The sequence below is a fragment of the Nothoprocta perdicaria genome, unplaced genomic scaffold (genome assembly GCF_003342845.1).
Source record: "Nothoprocta perdicaria isolate Ctin4 unplaced genomic scaffold, notPer1 scaffold_64, whole genome shotgun sequence".
NCBI lineage: Eukaryota > Metazoa > Chordata > Aves > Tinamiformes > Tinamidae > Nothoprocta > Nothoprocta perdicaria.
In genome coordinates, this window is record NW_020455910.1 from 1,682,897 (window position 1) to 1,702,797 (window position 19,901).

Sequence of the window (19,901 nt, forward strand, 5' to 3'; positions counted from 1 at the left end):
GCTGAATTTCTGAGTGTARCTTGGCACTCTCTAGCAGCAGTAGGCCCAGTGTCTTCTCTCTGTCCTGATGTGTTTTCTGCAATCTGCAATGGTGTAGTGATTTTGGTAGCATTTCTTTTATTTGCTTTTCTAGCAAAGAGGTGCATCAAAGGGTGCATCCTTTCAAAAGGCATGTGCTGACTTTGCAAAGTCCTCTGGCTTCTCTGCTCTTCTCTGTGATACGAGTCCTGGGGCCCCTTTTTCCCCCTGTCCTGCCCTTCCTTCAGCGGTGAAGGTTTTTGCTGGCATTTCAGGATCCTTTCTTGCTGTGACCCGTTGGTGCCGTGTTGGGCTGCCAGTCCTGCTCTGTGCTGGGCGAGAAGAGTCCCCTTGCTGCAATGCCGAGCAGTGTGTCAGCCCGGGAACCCCGCTGGGAGGAGCCAGGCCAGGACTCTGTGAGTCCAGCCTGCTCCAGAGGTCCAGAGAGGACCTCAGCATCCGCAGAGCCGCACGGAGCCTCCTCCGTGCATCAGCTGCCRTGCAGGTGGGACACGGCGCTTTGCCGTGGAAGGCTGCCCCTCCTGACCAGTACATGAGTAAAGGACCAGTACCTGGACCAGCAGGTGTTTTCTGCTGAAAAGTTTGGATCTGAGTGCAAAGTTTTTAAATTTAACCCATAATTTCAGGAACTCCTCATCTAACCGTTTTTACTTGCTTCTTTCATCTTAATTATTTAAAAAACAAAGTAGATGCTATAAACAACAAAGCTGTCGTAGCACAARAGAGGAGGTAGGTTTGTCATCATTTTTGCTACAGTAACACCGTCTGCTGTCACGTGGGACCTGTCATCCAAATTACTTTGCAGCTAAGGAAATATTGTTTTCCTTGGGCATTTGAATTTAACCAAGATTTTTCATTGCTTCTGGCTTCAGGAGAAGAGTGGGACTGTTTTATATACACAGAATGAAATAGGATTTTTATGTAATTAGGTCTGTGAGTTTTTGCTTCGCTTCACTGTTCCCCCAGTGCTCGCAGCTGTCTTTTTCTCATCTACCTACAGCATCTCAGTACCAGCATCATCTGCTGGGCTGCCGAAGTAGCTCCAGCCCAGTGGCACGACCGGCCCCACACGGAGGCCAGCCTGGCTGGGGTGCAGGTGATGCACAGCTGGAGCAGGCACAGTGCAATAGCATGAGCTGTCAGGACCTGGCTCCTTGGGAAATTGGTTTCCCCTCTCCCTGTGCTGTGTCCCTTTGGGAGCACTTATTTTAGTAGTACCTCAGTTACTTCAGGCTTTAGGCTCTTACACTAATGTGGTTGTAAGTTACTTCCCTGTTGTTCTTCTCGGYTCTTTTGATTTTTCTTGGCTTCTAATTAAGCTGGCTGTGGGCTCTCCAGTCTGCTGAAGGGGGATATATTTTAATCCATCTGTGATCTGTGCATCCCTGTTCTTTGGTTAATGAAATAATCTTAAGTCTCTTTTTCTTGGAAAAAATACATTGCTTGCCTGAACGTTTTCCTCTTTTAATTGCAAATCGTATTTACTCCTTTCAAAACAAAAGTCCTTAGGTTAAAACTCCTTTTTCCATTTGACTACTAATTAAAATAAACATCACTTTTATATAAAGCTGCAATTAAAGTTTTGTTATTTTAGGTGCAACAACTGAGACAAGGCATATTGGAGGTTGGGGCATGGTGAGGAACTCCTTGGGTTGCATCTTGTGGATCCCTCCATCCGAAGGGAACGCAGCTCTGGAGCTCCGAGCASGCTGTGTGATGGGAACCACCCCAGGGGCAGGGCTTTGGGGAGGTTCACTTCAAAAGCTCACATTCAGATTAAAATACCACCTCACACCTCATGAGACTTTTAAGAAACCRAAATCTTCAGCATAATGCTTCAAAATGTTTAGGATATAACTTCTACTGCAGTGGCCAGAGATACATTTTCTCTGATACGAGGATTTACTTCAGAGGTGCAGTTTGCAGTTGGTAAAGAAGCCCTGTGGTCTCCAGATTRATAAATGATCTAAGATAAATGACCAATGACCAATAAATGACTAAGAGGGATAACAGACAAAGTCTAGGCTTTCTGGGTGCCAGAGAWGATCAGCTTACAGGTATTTATTGCATGTGAACTTGGTATGTCTCCTTGCTTCTGGTGTGTACGTAAAATCAGATGTTTTTGGTGGAAATGACTAGGTTAAGATTTTCTTTCTGTCGTATAAAAGCATTTAGAAAGCATATTATTGTAAAGAGAGAAAGGTACTGAGTTAGGATTCCAAAAATAGTGTTTATCGAAGTATGTTTGTAGCAGGGGACATTTTTTGAATGCAAAAACAAGCTGTTATTGTGTTTCTTGGGTTTTAACATGTGGCAATGCAAACTAGGTATCAGGGATGCCTTCCTCATGGTGCTAGGTCCTTTGGATCTTGGCCTATGCTGTTAAGCAATTGCCTAGTTGTGTTTTTAGTTTGTCTTTCCCCCCTACTATGTGAGATTTTTATTGTCACTGGCTGAATTGGTGGGATATGTATATTAAAGTGTTCCTTCCTTTTAGTAAGGAGGAGAAAGCAGTCCTGATAAAGGGAGATTAGGACTGATCTCTAACGGAACTGGAAAACTGACGAGCCTGTTTCTCAACTGTTTGGTATTGTGCAGAACTGTTGTCTTGTTCTAGATAGGCATCTTGTGCAGATACATGGAATAAAGGCAGCAGAAAATTTGGCTTGATTAATCTGTAGAAGGGTAACAGTGATTTCATGACAGGGATGAAAAAGCTGGGAAGCATCACAGGTTATTTGTGAACACTTCTCCCTCGTGGGATTAGTAGAGCAGCAAAAATTGTTTGTAGGAAACATTTGAATGAGAGGTTGTCCTAAGGCAATATCCCATGGCCAGAGGATATTGCATAGGAGAATATCCTCTGGCAATCGGGTGAAGACATACTGGGTTTTATTCTATTAAAGGCTAAAGATTATCCATATTTGTGGTGTAACAAAGAGAAATGAGAACACACCATTTTTCGTAAACCTCTAGTGAGCTCCAATTACGCTGGTAGTAGCGGCTGCGTTATCTTTGTTCCCTTTAGAGAGTTGTTGGTGTTGGGATTTATTTTCTGGCGCTGCAGTCAGGAGCTTTCCTTCCAGGATGTCCGTGCCTCTTGCKTAGTGATTCACTGCTGTTTGCTTTGCTCCCCAAGCTCCCTGAAGGCCRAGATGCCAGACTCCATTCTGCAGTGCAGTCTTCTTGCTCACTTCTGGGCAAATCCTGGCTGTCAGCAAGGTAACTTACATGTCCTGAGGAGATAATTTGCCAGCACTTCAGGAGTTTGCTGTATTGTACAGCAGTTGGGTGCAATTTGGGCAGAGATTAAAACCTCAATTTCAAGTAACTTCATAATGATGAGGAATGAGGTTCCTTAGGTCCCCATCTTTCTTTGGCTTTGGCCAAACTTTTTGCCATTTTTTTCCTTTTTTATTCCTTTCTTTTTTAATGGCTTGTAATAACTTTGTATTTCCCAGTAGGCAGGGTTTGAAGTGTGCCACGAAACCTTTTTTTTTTTTTTATATACCTGACATATTTGTTATGGGAGTCAGTAAAATATTGATGTGCCTGAGACAAGTTCTCTTCCTCCCCCGTAGTTTGGGCTCCTCCTGTTCAGAGATCCTTCCTTGTAATAGGGGAGGTTTTTATCCAGTCTCCAGTAATATAATCAGTGTCCTTCCATTTTGGTAGAGGCAAGTAAGAGGTTGATAAAATCTATTTGATACATAAGGGTTATCCAGAAATATGCAGTGAGGATAAGGGTCTTTGTAGCTTTGTAGCTCCCTCCCCAGGCRTTTCTGGACAGATCTTTATTAAGGCCCCACTCAAGTTCCTTCTTTTCATTTGGGCCACCCACCTGCCCAACACTAGTGACCACCACCTTTGGTGGATGGTTAGATGGCCACCCCTATCATGAGTAACATTAGTAAACTCGGATCTTATTCAGGTCCTGCAAACACTCCCTGATTCCACTTGATGATACTCTAGGATTAATCAAGATTTAAAGGAATAGTTGTATCCTGCCTTTGAATTACTGGTTCCTGTATATAAAGATTTTGAGCTTATGAAACTGTCAAATCTTGGGTTTCTTATACAGAACTTGAAAAAGTTACAGCTGCAATTGCCGTGGTTTAAAACCAGGAAATTTTAGCGGGTTTTGTGATTTCCTGTTGCTTTAACCCCAGGCAGGCCTGGCGTTCTGAGCCAGCCTGAGCGCCTGCGCGCGCGAAGAGCCCCTCGGCGCCCTGGGGAGCACCCGGCCCKGCCGCACGGCCTCCCTGCCTCAGGCACGAGGCCTGCCTCACTCCCCTTGCATTTGTCACTTGTCTTGCTTGGTTGAACTGACACTAAGTATGCCACATACTCACCAGTATGTGAAGGCTGTAAATTCAGAGTTTAAAACAAACAAAAAAAAAGAGACAAAATGCAGGGTGAAGGGCTGGAGTGCTCCCTCAGCAAGTTTGCCAACGATACCAAACTGGGAGGAGTAGCTGATAGCCCTGAGGGCTGTGCTGCCATCCAGAGGGACCTGGACAGACTGGAGGACTGGGCGGCGAGAAACCTCATGAGGTTCAACAGGGGCAAGTGCAGGGTCCTGCTTGGGGAGGAATAACCCCAGACACCAGTACAGATTAGGGGTGGACCTGCTGGAGAGCAGTCCCGCAGAGAGGGACCTGGGTATCATGGTGGACGACAAGTTGACCATGAGGCAGCAGTGTGCCCTGGTGGCCAAGAAGGCCAACGGGATCCTGGGGTGCATTAAGAAAAGCATCTCCAGCAGGTCGAGGGAAGTGATCATCCCCCTCTACTCAGCCCTGGTGAGGCCACATCTGCAGTACTGCGTCCAGTTCTGGGCTCCCCAGGACAAGAGGGATGTGGAGCTGCTGGAGAGAGTCCAGCGCAGGGCTACCAGGATGATCAGGGGCCTGGAACATCTGCCMTATGAGCAAAGGCTGAGGGAGCTGGGCCTGTTCAGCCTGGAGAAGAGGAGGCTGAGGGGGGACCTGATCAGCGTGTATAAATACCTCAAGGGAGGCAGTGAGGAGGAGGGGGCGGCCTCTTTTCAGTGGTGGACAGTGATAGGACTAGAGGAAATGGCTTCAAACTGAAGCATCGGAAGTTCCACAGGAACGTTAGGAAGCATTTCTTCACTGTGAGGGTGACAAAGCACTGGAACAGGCTGCCCAGAGAGGTTGTGGAGTCTCCTTCTTTGGAGATCTTTAAAACCCGCTTGGATGCAGCCCTGTGCCACGTGCTCTAGGTGACCCTGCGTGAGCAGGGGGGTTGGACTCGATGACCTCTGAGGTCCCTTCCAACCTTCGGCATTCTATGATTCTATGATTCTAGGGGTGGGAGTAATGCAGCGCCAACAAATTACTCTTACAAGGGGAGTATTTCTTTTCAATCGCTTAYAAGATTTGAGAAGCGTGTGAAGTGTATCCTGATACTTTTTTTTTTAAATGAAATTTCTTGTATGTGTTGTAAAACACCTGCAGTAATCTGCTCAAAGTTTACTGCTGATTTCCAAAAGTGAACACAAATTCATTTAGGGAGGGTGACTGGACTTGCATGTTTCAAAATCTCATGCGTACAACAAAATATTTTATTTTGATGTGTAACCTTTTACCTAAACAGAAAAGAAAGATAGGTGTCATTTCTCGAAYGCACTTCACGTGCTAGTCAGCTGTTGATATCCACAGTCTCACCAGTTCATGCCCCAAGCATGCACAGGATTGGAAAGGCTAATTCCTTGTTGTATTTTGCCGTGTGGGCTCAAACATAGGAGCAAACATGTATTGTTTGCTCAAATGTATTAAGCTTTGCCTTTGTGAGAGWTCTTGTGCTGTTTTCCAGGGGGTAGAGCTCATGTCTCTGTTTTTACTGTTTCTGCCACTTCTCACAGCCTTGCTGGTGGGTCGTCCACATGGCAGGAGATTTCTGTGTTTCTTCATTTGAAGCTCTCTTCACACAGGGTTCCCTTGCTCTGGTGGATCAGCTCTAATGCAGTTTGTCAGGCTTTTCCCTGTGGTCGAATGGACAGGAGACAAACTTTGATTTCCACTTTTAAGAAGTCAGAACCAATTATTGCATGCTTATTGTTTAGAATTTTCTAGGTTTAGTCTGATGATTGATARTAATAATGGGATCTTCCTTGGAAAAATAACATTTTGTGCCTCATGTAACTATAAATGTGTAACTATTTCAGTTACTCTAACCCTTTTCTATGGCCTGGAGTTTTTTTGTTTTGTTTTTCCTRTCTTTGTTGTCCCCTTCAGATCCAATCAGTCACCTGCCCGTATCCATCTTGTTGCAGCAACTGCTAATTCTTTGGCCTTGCCTGTAGGGTAAGGCTAAATGGTGAAAATCCTTCTCCGTCTGGTTTATTAAATGAGAGGTGCCAACTTCTCCCTGCCCTGCCAGTGATGCCAGCTTTGATTACTTGCGTGTTTTCGTCTCCTTCAGGCAACTTACGTTTCTCTCATGCTGCTTCTATATGTAGGAGGATGGTGCAAGTATCCTGAAACTTCCAATGATCCCGTTCAACACTGACCTTTGACAGGGTATTTATAGATCTCTCCTGTATGTCACTCACTAGGTAGGTGATGATATGTGACTTGTGTTAGCTGCTTGATCGTTACCTCGCTTTCCCCGTGACTCAAAGCAGTGCTTCTGCACTGCCTGTCTAACAGAGGATGGAAAASCCATCAAAACTGGGAGCTGTCCTCTTTGCTGTGGCGCTTTTCATTGCTTCTGTGCAGGGTTGAGCATTGACTACGGTCCCTGCATACCTGTTTGTTACTTGGTTTCTGATTCACTATGATCACAAAAAGAACATTTGTAGGTTTTAACACAGAATCACCGGATGGTTGAGGTTGRAAGGGACCTCCAGAGATCATCTAGTCCAAGCCCCTGCTCCAGCAGGGACACCCAGAGCACGGGGCACAGGGCGGCATCCAGGYGGGTTTGGAGACCTCCRGAGAAGGAGACCCCACAGCCTCCCTGGGCAGYCTGTGCCAGGGCTCTGTCACCCTCACAGKGAAGAAGTTCCTCCTCACGTGCAGATGGAACWGCCTGTGTTGCAGTAAGAAGCAGAAAGGAACCAGGAGGTTTCTGAAGAGCAATTTTCATTATCGTTTCCTCACGTTAACGTGCAGGTGCCAGTGAAGCACACAACGTGTGTGCCCACAAGGGATGCTCAAGTTGTTCATTCAGCTCTAGAAAACCCCGATCAGTTCCAGACCTTACGGCAGCCAAGGAGATGCTTTTGTCACCTGGGGGAGAATGATTGTGTGGATTAAAACTAGGGGCTCTGAAGTTGCATTCATGACTCTGCAGTGTCCCTGGGGGGGCTCTCTGTAATTTCCCTCCTTCTCTGTTTGCTAACAGAGATATCACGTTGGAATGTTAATTTAGTGTAATATTTGTACATTGCTTGCTGTAAAGAGGACATCATTAAAAACAGACTTTTCTAAGCTGTGATTAGGCAGCAATAGGAGCTTCTGCAATACTTTCCTGATGCCAGAAGGAACAACYGTATTATTTCATAACAGTGGGTGGGCATTGTGGTAAATAACTTACCATGTAATCATGTTTTTATTATAAAATGTGCTGTGTGTGATTGTTAATCTCTGCTGGATTGGATGTCAAGGATGATTTAATGGAGAACTGTCAGGAGGATACCTGGCAGCAGGTGAATGGCAGAGAACAAGACAAGTCATTACTCTGGAAGGTTTTGTGTTCAAAGGGAAGCATTTGGAAGCAACTGATTGATTGTAGCCCAAAGGAAAAAATGAGTGTGGTTATTGAGTTCAATTGCATAACAACTCACCATGAAAGACTTGAAGCTGCTGGAAACAGTGTGAAGGAGCTGGAATTTCCCAAAAGCACGAGGCTTGTTCTTACTAACAACTCTTTTATCTTCAAGAAGAGCAGGTCAAACCTAGTATTTAGGTCCTGAGATTCAGATGTGATATTGCCAAAAGCCTAGTTTAGAAAGAGAGACCTATAATCTRTGAATTGCCTTTTCAGTGAGAAGATTGTGGCTGTTATTGAAATCTCTTTGAGGAAAAAGAATACTCTGTCTGTCTTTGTCTCTCTGTCTCTTCCTGCAGGCTCCAAAGAAGGGAATGACAACTTCTAGGGCTCCCCCATTCAGACTTGTGTGCAGTTGCTGCTAGGGAGGCCTGGGAAAGTCAAAGAGAATTTCAGAGGATGAGTACAGAGYTTGTATGTCCTGAGGGGGCATTAGAGGGATCTAAGATGTGCTCAAAACCCARAGAGCTTGAGCAGGGATTTGACACTGTCCAGTTACACCTGGAGGTCARTATCTGAGTTTGCTGGGTTCCCCTGAGAGCCCATCCGAGGTAGCAACTCGGGAAAACAATTTGCTTCTTTGTTGCTCACTTTATAATGAGGAAAATCTGGGAAAACAGAAATTGTATGATRCAGCATTTAAGAGAATTCTAATATTTCAGCTATGCCAGAAGTGTGATGTGAATAAACATACCAATGAGACAACTCAGCAGAGCTACTTGGGATAATAGGTACAGCTGCAATTTATGATTTTAGAAGCATAGCTGTTTTTCAGTGCCTAAAATTAGTTTTCAGAGTATGATCCTGTATGGTACTTCTCAGTGATAGATTCCTTTAACTCTTTCACATATAAAACTGTACCTTTTATTACTCAACATTTACTGTTTTATTCAGTGCAATAATTTAAGTGTTAGTGAAAGAATAGCAGAATACAGGCAAGTGGGAACGGAGGCAAAGAACTGGAAAACATGCTGCAAAACGCCAGAGACCTTTGGGTAATGATAGTCCTTGAAAGCTGTCAAAATAAAAAGAACGAATGCCATTTATCCCCCTTAATACGTATGAACTGAACTAGCTAGTRTAATTATTAATATGTTTAGTACCACATTGAAAAAAGAACTTTTTGAAATGCTTAGATAAGTAACAACGCATCATACTTAGTTGTATGTGCATCTAAGCAGAAGGGGTTATGTAGCGTGTGGAAGCAGGTCTAGCTGAGTAATGACAAACTAGTAGTGGCTCCCCAAAGCAGCCGCCTCAGGTTGGTGTGCTTTGGACAACTGTTAGATATTACAGAAAGCATCTGTGAAACCTGGAGGGGCGTTTAGTCTGAGTATGCTTTTGGCTAAGGAAATCTGAACAGGAGTACACTTTTTTTGGCTCTGCCTGTGTTCTTCAGAAAGATGATGTAGGGTTAGCAGGGATCAGAGTGGAGCTAGAAGACTTTGGAACCAATCTGGCTGTCAGGGTTTCAAAAGGATCCTGCCAGATAATCAAAACAATTTCAGTGTTGACAAATTAGGAATTTCCAAAGGAAAAGATGTTTTGTCACAATCTTTGCAACCAGTGGTGGTTTCACTGGTCCCCTCAGGGGTTTCAGTGTTCTGGTTTTAATGTGACAGACCGAAGTGATAACGTGTAACTTAAGAGTTTCCAATGGTCACGTCAGCTCTCAGCCGTTCATTTCAGGTAAGCAGTTCAGAGGTTAAGCCATTGATTGACTACTGTCCTTTTAAACTAGGAGTTCTGGTCATGAGTGGTCACCTAACTATGCTTCTAAAATTATATGCTACAGTTTCTTCTAAGTAGAAATCATTTTTAATGGATTTTCTATTTATACTACTCGTGAAGCTCTATATGTAGTTTCCATGCTAAGATCWGTTATTAACAATTAGGGGTTTTGTTTCTTTGTTTGTTTGTTTCTGCATAGTGGCCTTGTGTCTTGCTTCAACCTGATGTAGCATTTGAATATTGGGAAGAAAATTTCCAGCTCCATTCTGCAAGGTTACAATAGGCAGGCTTCAGTGTTTCCTTACCCTSAATTTTAAGGCAGTTCTCTGTGTTTGGAGTGTGCACCAGTGTATGAAGGCAAGTGGCTCACTGCATACTGTCCCTCATGGATGTTATCCGAGCAGAAGAACGACACCGAGACAGACAGATGGAGAGGAAAGAGAGGAATCCTGTGGTGCTGGAGCTACCAGAGGTGAGCCAGGATTGCTGTGGCATTCCCATAGCCATCACTTGTAGTTTGGAGTCACCAGTTCACCTTCTCTACCACCCTAATTTTTCTGAAATTCTATTCTATTCTAGAATTCTATTCTAAAAAGAATAAATAATGTTCTTTAAAATAATTTAAAATAAATAATACTAATATTCTAAAAAGAAAAAAATATTTGGAGGTGAGAAAAACATTTATGTAGTGAAGATGTCTTGTTTCTTTACTGTGAAGGGTCTTGCTCAGATGAGTGTCTTGTAGCTCTTGGTCTGTTCACTGTCTGAGACAGGATGTGGTCAGCTCCTTTGCTGTTTCTCCTTACATCCTTTCAAGTAACCATTTTTAAACCCTGTTTGTTTTCTTCCATTGAAGTTAGTGGAAGGTTTGCAACTGATCTGCAGTAAAGCCAGGTTTATAGCAATGAGCAGCATAAAAGATCACTAGATTTCCCTTTGTCATCTCTTACTCTCTTTCCCTGCTGRAGTTTGTTTCCATGATATATATGATGAAAGTACCTATGTTATTCTGCTGTCTGTGTTTTAAGGACTTCTGTTATCTAGTCTGAAGGGTTGCCTCTTGTGCTAGGACAGTGTTCTCTCTTCAGAGACTTGTTTCCTCTCTGTCATTCATGTTCTTGCTGTGTGGGTTTTCAGGACTCCTCCTGTATTCCTCTTGCCTCATAAGCCTTTCTAAACTGTGGAAACATATCTCCCTTGGGCTTTGTTTGCATTGCAGCAAAGCTATTTCTAAATACATTTCTGTTTAAGGTTTGTGTTTTGCTTTTCTGTGGAGGACAATGCCCAGAGAGCGCGGTTCTGGCTGGTGTGCAGTGTAGAGTAGAAAGGGAGGAGGAAAAACTCCATCTCTGCCCCCTTCTGTGAGTCCCAAACTCTCTCACACCCCCTTTCCAGCCTTGCTCCCCTCCATTTAACTCTGCAGCTGCTTAATTAAGAGGAGTGAGTTTTATGGTCGGTAGGATGAGCATCCCTCTTCTTGTTCCTCTGTCTCTCTGAGAGCTGTGGCYACACGTTGCCCTTCAGTGTCTTTGAGAAGTCCCTTTACTCTCTCCTAGCACTTGGTTTCCACAGCAGAGGAAGCTCATTTCGTAGTGTAACTTAATATATATTGTTGGCTACAGGAATTCCAGACCTGTCCTCTCCCTCCTGTCTTGTAGAGGCTGAAGTGGAGGTTGGGAAGCCACGCTGTGATCCTGCACTGAAAGCTGCGGTGCCTCTTCATGCCTGTGTGTACCTGATGGATTAGTTTGATGTGTGTTATTAGTAATAGGGAACTGCATTAAATGGAAGTTGGTTGAAGGCAAGATCTAGACACCTTTCACTTTACTTATGTAGCGTTAGCTCATCTGTCGTGTGCACTCACCAGGCTCTGGGGATTGTGGAGTCTCTGAAAGTATAAATACGCCTTCTGCTCAAGGCTGAGAAGCCAAGCACTCAACACCACCAAAGCAAGGAGAAAGCCCTTGAAGCAGAAGCCCTGCAGCTGCTGGCAATCAGGGCTGGCTTTGGCCTTTCCTCTGGAGCCTGTGGCAGCTGCCCCTCCACACAGCAGGCCTGGAAACCTCACAGGAAGGAGCTTGGTGGCTCCCATCAAGCGCCAGAAAGCCAAGCACGTGTGTGGCTCAGATGGCTCCCTCCAGGTGCCTTCAGCTCTGCAGAATCAGCCTCGTGTCTGTAACAGGCAGAGTTTCCCCTTCAGTTGGAGAGCAGCTGATGCAAATATCTTTTTTTCTTTTGTAAATGTTTGGGATGAATTGTGCAGATTTTTCTACTTTCCCACTTACAGACTCAAGACTAAATTAATTGGATTTGCTTTTTTTGGTCATTTTACCAATAACTATATATATGTATATATTTGCTGATTGTTTTGCTTCTAGATAGGGTGACGTGCCATAGCTAATCAATGCTGCTTTTAAAAAGGCTTCTGAGGTGGTCATAGGATTCCCTTGGTGAATATTATAATGAAATACAAATAGATGTGTGTTAATTGTGTTCTGTAGACTATCTCAGAGATAATTATGTCAGAGCTTTTGTGCTTGTTTGCTTCAGCCTAATTTTAGTAAGTACTTAGCACTGATTTGCTGCAGTTGGCCAAATGTTACTCTAAATGGAATCCCTGTTATAATAAATTGATGCTGTACTTCTCCAAGGGGATTTTACTTAGTTAGGACAGTCACATCTGGAGTTGATCTTAGATTTTGTTACAGCTTTGCAGATACGACATCAATTAAAGTTTGTTACAAAGGAACCCTGAAAAGATTGTATAATCCAGACCGCAAATAATTTGTCCTTGATAGGAGACAGATATATTATCTCTTTTCATCATTATACAAAATTCTTCCTTTGTCAACAAAGCATCTGTTGACAGAGCTCATGGTAGGGAAGTGCTGCATGCCAACAATCCAGAGAACAACGATAACTTTGACTAAATTGGTGAGTAGTAGTCATAAAACCTATGAATGAAGCAAGCTTTGGAGCTGTGATTGGAATTTCTTAGCAAGTTTGCCAGTAWGCATGAAAAAAATACCCTGCTTGTGTAACTGGTGTGGCTCTGAATGGCTGGGAAGGCAAAGGAGAAATAAGTTGTTTTCTTTCTGTTGGATGTTGTCAGCCAGTACATTTGAAGAATATACACATCAGACCTATTGTTTGAAACTTGATTTTATGAAGTTATAAAAAGCATGTGGTCGTGTATGTAATTGGAGCTCCTGCGCCTTAGTTTTGTATTTCTGAACCCTGAATTACTCATGATGCTGGAGTTCTTGTAACGTCGTGCTTACTTGGTCCCTGTAGGAGATTGTTCTCCTAGTCTGTGGCCTCAACTTTGAGATGTGTTTCCTATCACAGCATCCAGCTTAGCTTGCACAAACTGGCTCATACACAGTTTATTTGTCCTTAGGCATTTTAGTTTATCTTAGAGATAAGGGGCAGTAATCAAGGAACAAAGTAATGAGCCATGCAAGGCCAGCTGCCTACCACAGTAAATCTAGTTATGACTGCCCTGGCACCAGCAGAGCATCGTTACATTTATAGCTCTAAGTTTGTGCCCACTTGACTGTTTTATTCAGGAGGTAACTAAATGGAAGACTCTTCACTTACTCTGCCTTTGCACTCTTCTGGAAGATGTAAGCCACAGATCTGTATCTTACAGGTCATTTGATAGGCACTTCTGATGGAGAGGGCTTTATTTTTTGGAGTCTTTTCCTTGTTTTTATTCATACTGTGATGCTTGGCTTGAATGCATTTCAATATAGCGTTCATTAAATATAGGTGCTTATTAAAAACAAAATGCAAAAGCTGTATTTATCCAAATTATGTCAGCTGTTGAGCAGAAAAGTCAAGATTGGATGATGATTTTTTTTTTTTTAATCACTATTACCACAGAAGCAGAAATGTCAGCAAAATAATAGTTTGAGGTTAAAAAATGACAGGGCTACCAATTAACTTCAAAGTTTAGTTTTTGTCTTAGCTGCCATTAATTCTAAACCTGCAAATATTTGGTCACTGAACATGTGTTAGCATGCACATAATATATTGTCAGTAGGTTTATTCACAGTTGTGGAACCTCAGGATTGAGCATCCTCAAGAAATGTAGTTACTGTTTAAACTGGAGAAGCCAGTACAGTTTTAGGAGTTTGTTTTGTTGAGSAACTGGGAAATAACGAGAGGAATGAAATCAAAATAGTTAGTGATAAAACTGGAATTACTGCAGTTCGGGGTGCCTGGGACATTATTGGCCCCTACTAAGTAAACTTGCCAGAAGACATAGGTGGATGGATTCATTAAAATGAACTGTCTGTTTCTGATTATTTGTTCTGATGTAGGTTTTCTGGACCATAAATACATGAAGCTGTCATATTGTTATATTTTCCTGGAGTGCTTATGTTATGCTTTTTGGAAAGCCGAGTCGTCAACATGTTGGATATATCACCAAACACTCCAAGAATGTTAAACATTTGTGGCAAACCGTGGTAGTTTGAAAATAGGAGGGACTTTATTTACAGGGACAAAGGAAAAGGAGAAAATACGCAAGGTCTGAAGGTTACGAGTCGACATGAGTTTATTCTGCCCAGCAAGGACTGTGACGCCCGAGAGCTGCCGGCTGCCTGGGTGTTTGTCACAGAGATGGGAAAACTCSTTCTGCGCCTGAGCCACTGGTCCCCGCTCTGCAAAGCTGATGAGGCACRAGCCTTCATGTGAGGTTCCGTAGGAAGCAAGTGGGAGCAATAACTTCTTAAACTGTTGCCACCTAATAAACAGATCGGTCTGCGCTCTGAAGCAGCTTCCATAAAACCTCTGGAACTGATTCTTAGTATTTTCTTTTCAGATGAATGTTTCTTACATATCTGTTCTGCTCTTCAKGTAATTCATGTTATTAATCACGTATGTCTTGTTACTGTCAAGATGAGAAATGAATAAGCCCTCCTATTTATCTAATTTATTTCCTTAGAAAGAGGATTTCTTCCCTTTTCCTCAACACATGCACTCTAGGAATATAGTGTGTTTCTTTTTTATTCTTTTTTTTTTTTCCAGTATAGAAGACTCAGAAGAGCATAGTTTGGGGCTTTTATTTATTATCAGTAGCAATCTCACATTTTTACACAGTTAGCCTTGTACATATAAAAAACATTAAAATTACAGGAGTGATCCATTATAGAAATAAGAAAAATAAAGTGAAAATGGTACAGTGCTAATGTGAAGAATGTCCATGAGCTATCTTGGAAGTTTCAACTCTGGCCTTTCTTCATAGGGTAGTAAGTCTGTAAAAATACGATCTGGCTTTAGAGATTTCCTTTGGAAATATTACTGGCAGGCTTTTCCCTGCTAGCTGAGACAAAGAGCATATTCATAAGCGGACTGAGGAAGCCTCTATATGAGTGAATATTTTATGTATATTGACAATGGCTCTTGAGTTGTGGCTTTGAACCATGAGAGTTACAAGTAGAACTGTAACAATGGGGGAGAAATAAGCGGGCAAATGTGAAATTTCAGTTTATGGTGTTGCTGCAGAGCATGGGTACTGTAGAASGAGGGTGCTGTAGAGCTCATCCATATATTTATGTTAATATTTCAATGTGCTATTATAAGTTTATTTGTGTTTTAGGACTTTTAGTTGTATACCAGTCAAATTCTAGGGTAGTCAAAATGGTTCTCAGTTTCCAAGGTATTAAAATGTTTCTCCGGTGTTCACTGAATCTCTCATCATCACAGTCTGTGAAACAAATTCCTACCTTACCACTGGAAAATATAGGCTATAAATGTTGTAGTATCAGGAGTGCTGACAAGTTTTGGGATATACCTAGATCCTTATTTCTTTTTTTAATTTATTTTTCAACTTTCTTCCGATATACCTACACTTATATAAAACCTCACTTTAAAAGCATTGACATAAGCTACAGGTGTCATGGTCAGCACTTTGCAGATCTGATCTGCACACCTCTACCAAGAGACCTAGAAAATGATAAATAATGTAAATAACATTAAGGAATTTGTCTCTTAATGTTTAAGAATGTTTTGATATCAAATGTAGAGTCCGGTTAATCAGGAAGTCATTCTTGTCCCACAGAAAGAGATGTAGTTTTAGGGGAAATTAAAAATTTTGTCTTACTCCCTGCATATCTTCATGAGGTCTGGGAAGTGTGGGCATTGGTCTGCYGTTTTATAGCAGTGCATTGTATTTGGAGAATGTCACTTCTGTAAATAAAAGGAAACAACCATCCTTTGGAAAATATATATTCTTCTCAAGTAGTGAATGAGTTGGATATCATTTGACAGAGAATGTATTCTTCTTGATTGTCTCTGTTGTTCACTAAAAGGTTCTACTGAGAAATGTCTCCTGTAATTCTTTGTTTTTCCTATTGATGTTCTGAGTGATATTACCAGTAAAGAACTCAAGTGGAGGAAAATGTGACAAAATCATGATTACTGTAGAATTTATTGTTGTCTTTTTTAAAAAGAAATCTCTTATCACACACAAGCACACACTCTTAAGCACAAATAGTGCTTAAGAAATGTTACGTGTTAAGAAAGAAGAAGCATACATTTTGTTCACAATCTCATTGTCTTATTTTTCCTGAAGTCTCTCATGCTAGCGAGAGTAAACAACGTAAATGTGTTTTTCATGTCTGGGCTGATGTTAAAATAGATGAAATAGTGGATAATGAATAGTTTAATTTCATTACTTTTGTTTTTAATGTGGCAGAGGGGAAATAAAACAACTTTTAGGAAATGTTAACTTCAATAAGCAATGCTTGTCTTCCTGATACAGTAGTGAAGGAAACATGGTATCGAAGGATTGGCTGCTGTATGTAAAGCATAGCAATGACCTAATACAGTGCTGATGCAGAATATCTGTCCARATACACAGAATGTGTGGTAATCAGCTCTGCTGATTAGGATAAAACCACTTGAAAGCTCTTCTATTGAAGATTTCTTTTGTTGAAGACACAACGACCGTCATCCTTCTGGCAGTCTGCCGCTGGTGGTAATGAAGATGATGGTCTTCACTTTGTGATGACTGTATTAACTTAAAGAGCTAGGGTGTTAATGCTGAGTTTTTATTATTCGTTTTTTACAGCCCACATACTGGATGGCAGAATTACCAGCCGGATGTGCCCCAGATTCCTACGGCGTGCATCTCTGTGGAAGATGCTGAAATGATGTCACGAATGTCGCTGCGGGGCACGAAGATTGTTGTGTACCTGAAGCTGGGTGCCAAGACCTACCCAGATGCTCCTTCCTTTAACACTGTGGCAGAGATAGTTGGAAGCAAGTTCCCAGAGCAGGTGAGTGAGAATATATGAAGTGAAAATTGCTTTGCTCTTRAAAAATATGAAACAAATCCAAAGAAATCCATTCCTAAGAAATCCCTCAAATGTGTAACTCTTTTGTCATCTTTTCTTATACATTCCAGGCATCTTGGCTTTACATGCTTTTTCAGGTAGCACATTTGAAACCACTAAGCTCAGTTTTGATGTACTGGGACATGTTTTACAAGACCAAAAGAATTCCTGTGTTCTAAGAACAGGAAATTGAGCTAAATTGTATATACAATTTAACCTCCTCCTTTTTGTTTCCCTGACTTAAAACTCATGTTAAATAGCACCAGCTGCATAGGCTTACAAAGAAGCATGTATGTAAACAGAGGTAAAACCCTGGCACTGGAACAAATAGAATTATTAAATAACAGGTATTGGGTTATAGTTGCCATGATTTGTGCTTGTAGGTTGCTTGTCATTCTGTTAATTATCCATAAGTAGTTAGTTCCTTGATCAATCTAAGTTAGGCTCTCCTGTTTAGAAAAGAAGTTTGAGTTTTCCCGCAAATACAAAAGTGAATACAGACTGTTACTTTATTTTTTAAATGCTTTTCCTTGTACAGATCACTGGAATAAATCATGTATGCTAAAAAGTAGCTGCAAATTCTCTTTGCACTTGATCCAGATTGATGGTTTCCATTTTAAGGGTTTAGTTTTTTTTTTTTTTTTCCCCGCTTTCTCTTTTCTTCCAACTTCTCAGGCTAAAATCAGATGATCCAAAATTGTGCTGCTGGAGGATTTGTGCCTAGTGAAAGGTCTTTTATGTCAGCTTGCAGCACAGAATGGGATTTCTAGCTGTGTAGTTTATCATGAAAGTGCTGATGCAATCTCAATTACAGCAGCATCAGAAACTGCTGCTAGATTACATCCTCTGAACTATGATTCTTTTTGAATGTTATAGTTTCTTAACTTCAATGGAAAATATGATTGATTAACTTTGTCCTTTCAGTAAGGCACAGTTCTTAATGATTTTATCTGTTCTGAGATGGACATTTTGTAACTTTGACTGGTGATGTGTAGAATTCCTCAGTTTTGATATTAATATACAGTCCAGAAGTTCCCTCACTAGGCAGGAACAAAGCAATAACCATTGTGGTTGATGGGTTTATATGCCATCAGCCATGAATTTAACTTCAGGAAATGCTTCTTTACTGATTTAATGGCAATACCCTAATTTCTAAATTAGGATGCAGCCAACATAATTCTATATCATCTGAATGTTTAGCAAAGCAGCTAATATGCAATCTTCCCCAAATCCCCTTTGGTATATTTCAGAATTACATTATTTCAATTAAGACTATAAAATGTCCAAATGTTAAAAAAGTAAATATAAATCAGGGGTGCTTTAAGATGCATCTACTTAGTTTTCTGTCTGCTATCCTGCTGTTTTTTTCAGTAACAAAATGCTCCGGGATCTCCTCACTTCTTGCACTGAGAAGCTCAGTTTTCTGAAAGACTGAGTAAAGCCTTATTCACAAGCCCCCTGCTGAGGTTAAAGTGAGTGGTAGCTTACACACTTTGGAAATGTAACCAAGAAACAGAGAAATAAAACAAGTGAATGTTTCGTTTTTTTAGAGCTTGGTTCTTCTTGGAACTTTTGGGGTGCTCGTTTCACTTTGTTACTGTGGTAAAAATGGGAATCATCTAACTATTTAGGCAATAAAATGCAATACAGACTTCGATTCTCACAGTGTTTTTTAGACTGCAGTGTTTTGGAATGCATTATGCATCCAATAGAATATAAAGGTGTTCTTTCACAGGTCAAAATTTGGATTTTTAATTTTGAATTGAGAAAAAAACTAATCTAGATCTGAGAACTCTGAGTGAGAAATCAGCAGTGGCTGGTACAGCTCTCACAGAGGTCTAAAAGCAGTACAGCTTGAGCTGAGGCTGGAGACCCAGAGAAATATAACTGGAAACAGATATTATACCATGCTGTAAGTTAAATACAGTCTAGACACAAAGTTGACTGCAGAATATGGAGCATATCTGATGAAAATGAATCTAGTTCTAGATGTAATTTTATGTATATAATGCTGGTATTTGTCTATGTATTGATTACAATTTAATATACCGCTTGCTTAGTAAATAATTCATTGCTACCCTTTCTCAGATTTTAGCATTTTTATTAAGATTTATTAAAAATAATGSAGGAGCTGAAAGCATAAAGTTTTCAGACAAATACGTTATATCATTGTTAGATATTATTATTAAAATACATTAAAGAGGAAAAAGTTTAGTGCTTTTTATAACCAGGTTATTTTCTCCATTTAACCTTCTTGCAGAATGTTCAGGTCARTGCCTCCTTTTTAAGCCATTTTCCCATGTGTTTTGAGTGGAGTTTTGCATGTAGGAATAGATAATATGTTTAAAGTAATACTAGGAAAATATTACTGAGAACATATAGGAAATACAACAGTTAATAACATGTTTTGACTTCTTTTCTTCAGAGTTGCCTATGTTTTAGATTTGATGTTCTTAGAAGTCCTGTGATGCATGCTTTGTTTTGTTGCAAAAAGTATTTGGAATCATGAAACCTATCAAACTTGCAAACTTTTGGTTGGGCACCCAGGCTTAACTTTATGTTATTCAGAAGTTTCTGAAACTTAAACCTGCTGCTGCTACCAGTTTCTGTCCCTGCTGCTTGGGCAGCCGGTAGCTGGATTAACTTCGGGTTGCTCCCACCAAGACAAAGGTTCTTKGAAATCCCCTGTACGTTGCAACTTTGTACTTTTAAGTTCTTAAATGTTGTAAAAACTATTTGAACAGAAGAGGTGTATTGATGTTTATCGTGTCATTGGTGTCAGCACTAGCTCAGTCTCACAGACCCTTCAGCATCACAAATGTCTCTACTCTGTTTATCCTTCTGTTATCCCTTGTAAGTCAGGAAAGTGCTGCTCTTGCCAGGCTCCTGTTCATGTCAGAGCAGCCACGAGACTGTTGGCATCCTGAGCACAGCCCTGGCATGAGGCTCATCCCCCTTGCTCAGGGTAAAGCCTGGAGTCCTCCTTAAGGG

General features: G+C 41.3%; 1 protein-coding gene across 2 annotated transcripts in view; it reads left to right on the plus strand.

Annotated features, from left to right (window-relative positions):
- CPQ (carboxypeptidase Q) overlaps nucleotides 1-19,901 on the plus strand; it is a 138,389-nt gene that overhangs the window by 33,123 nt on the left and 85,365 nt on the right. For both annotated transcript variants that reach the window (XM_026050041.1, XM_026050042.1), the window contains one exon: nucleotides 16,646-16,853. In XM_026050041.1, coding sequence (XP_025905826.1) covers nucleotides 16,646-16,853 — 208 coding nt within the window. The remainder of the gene's footprint in view (nucleotides 1-16,645; nucleotides 16,854-19,901) is intronic.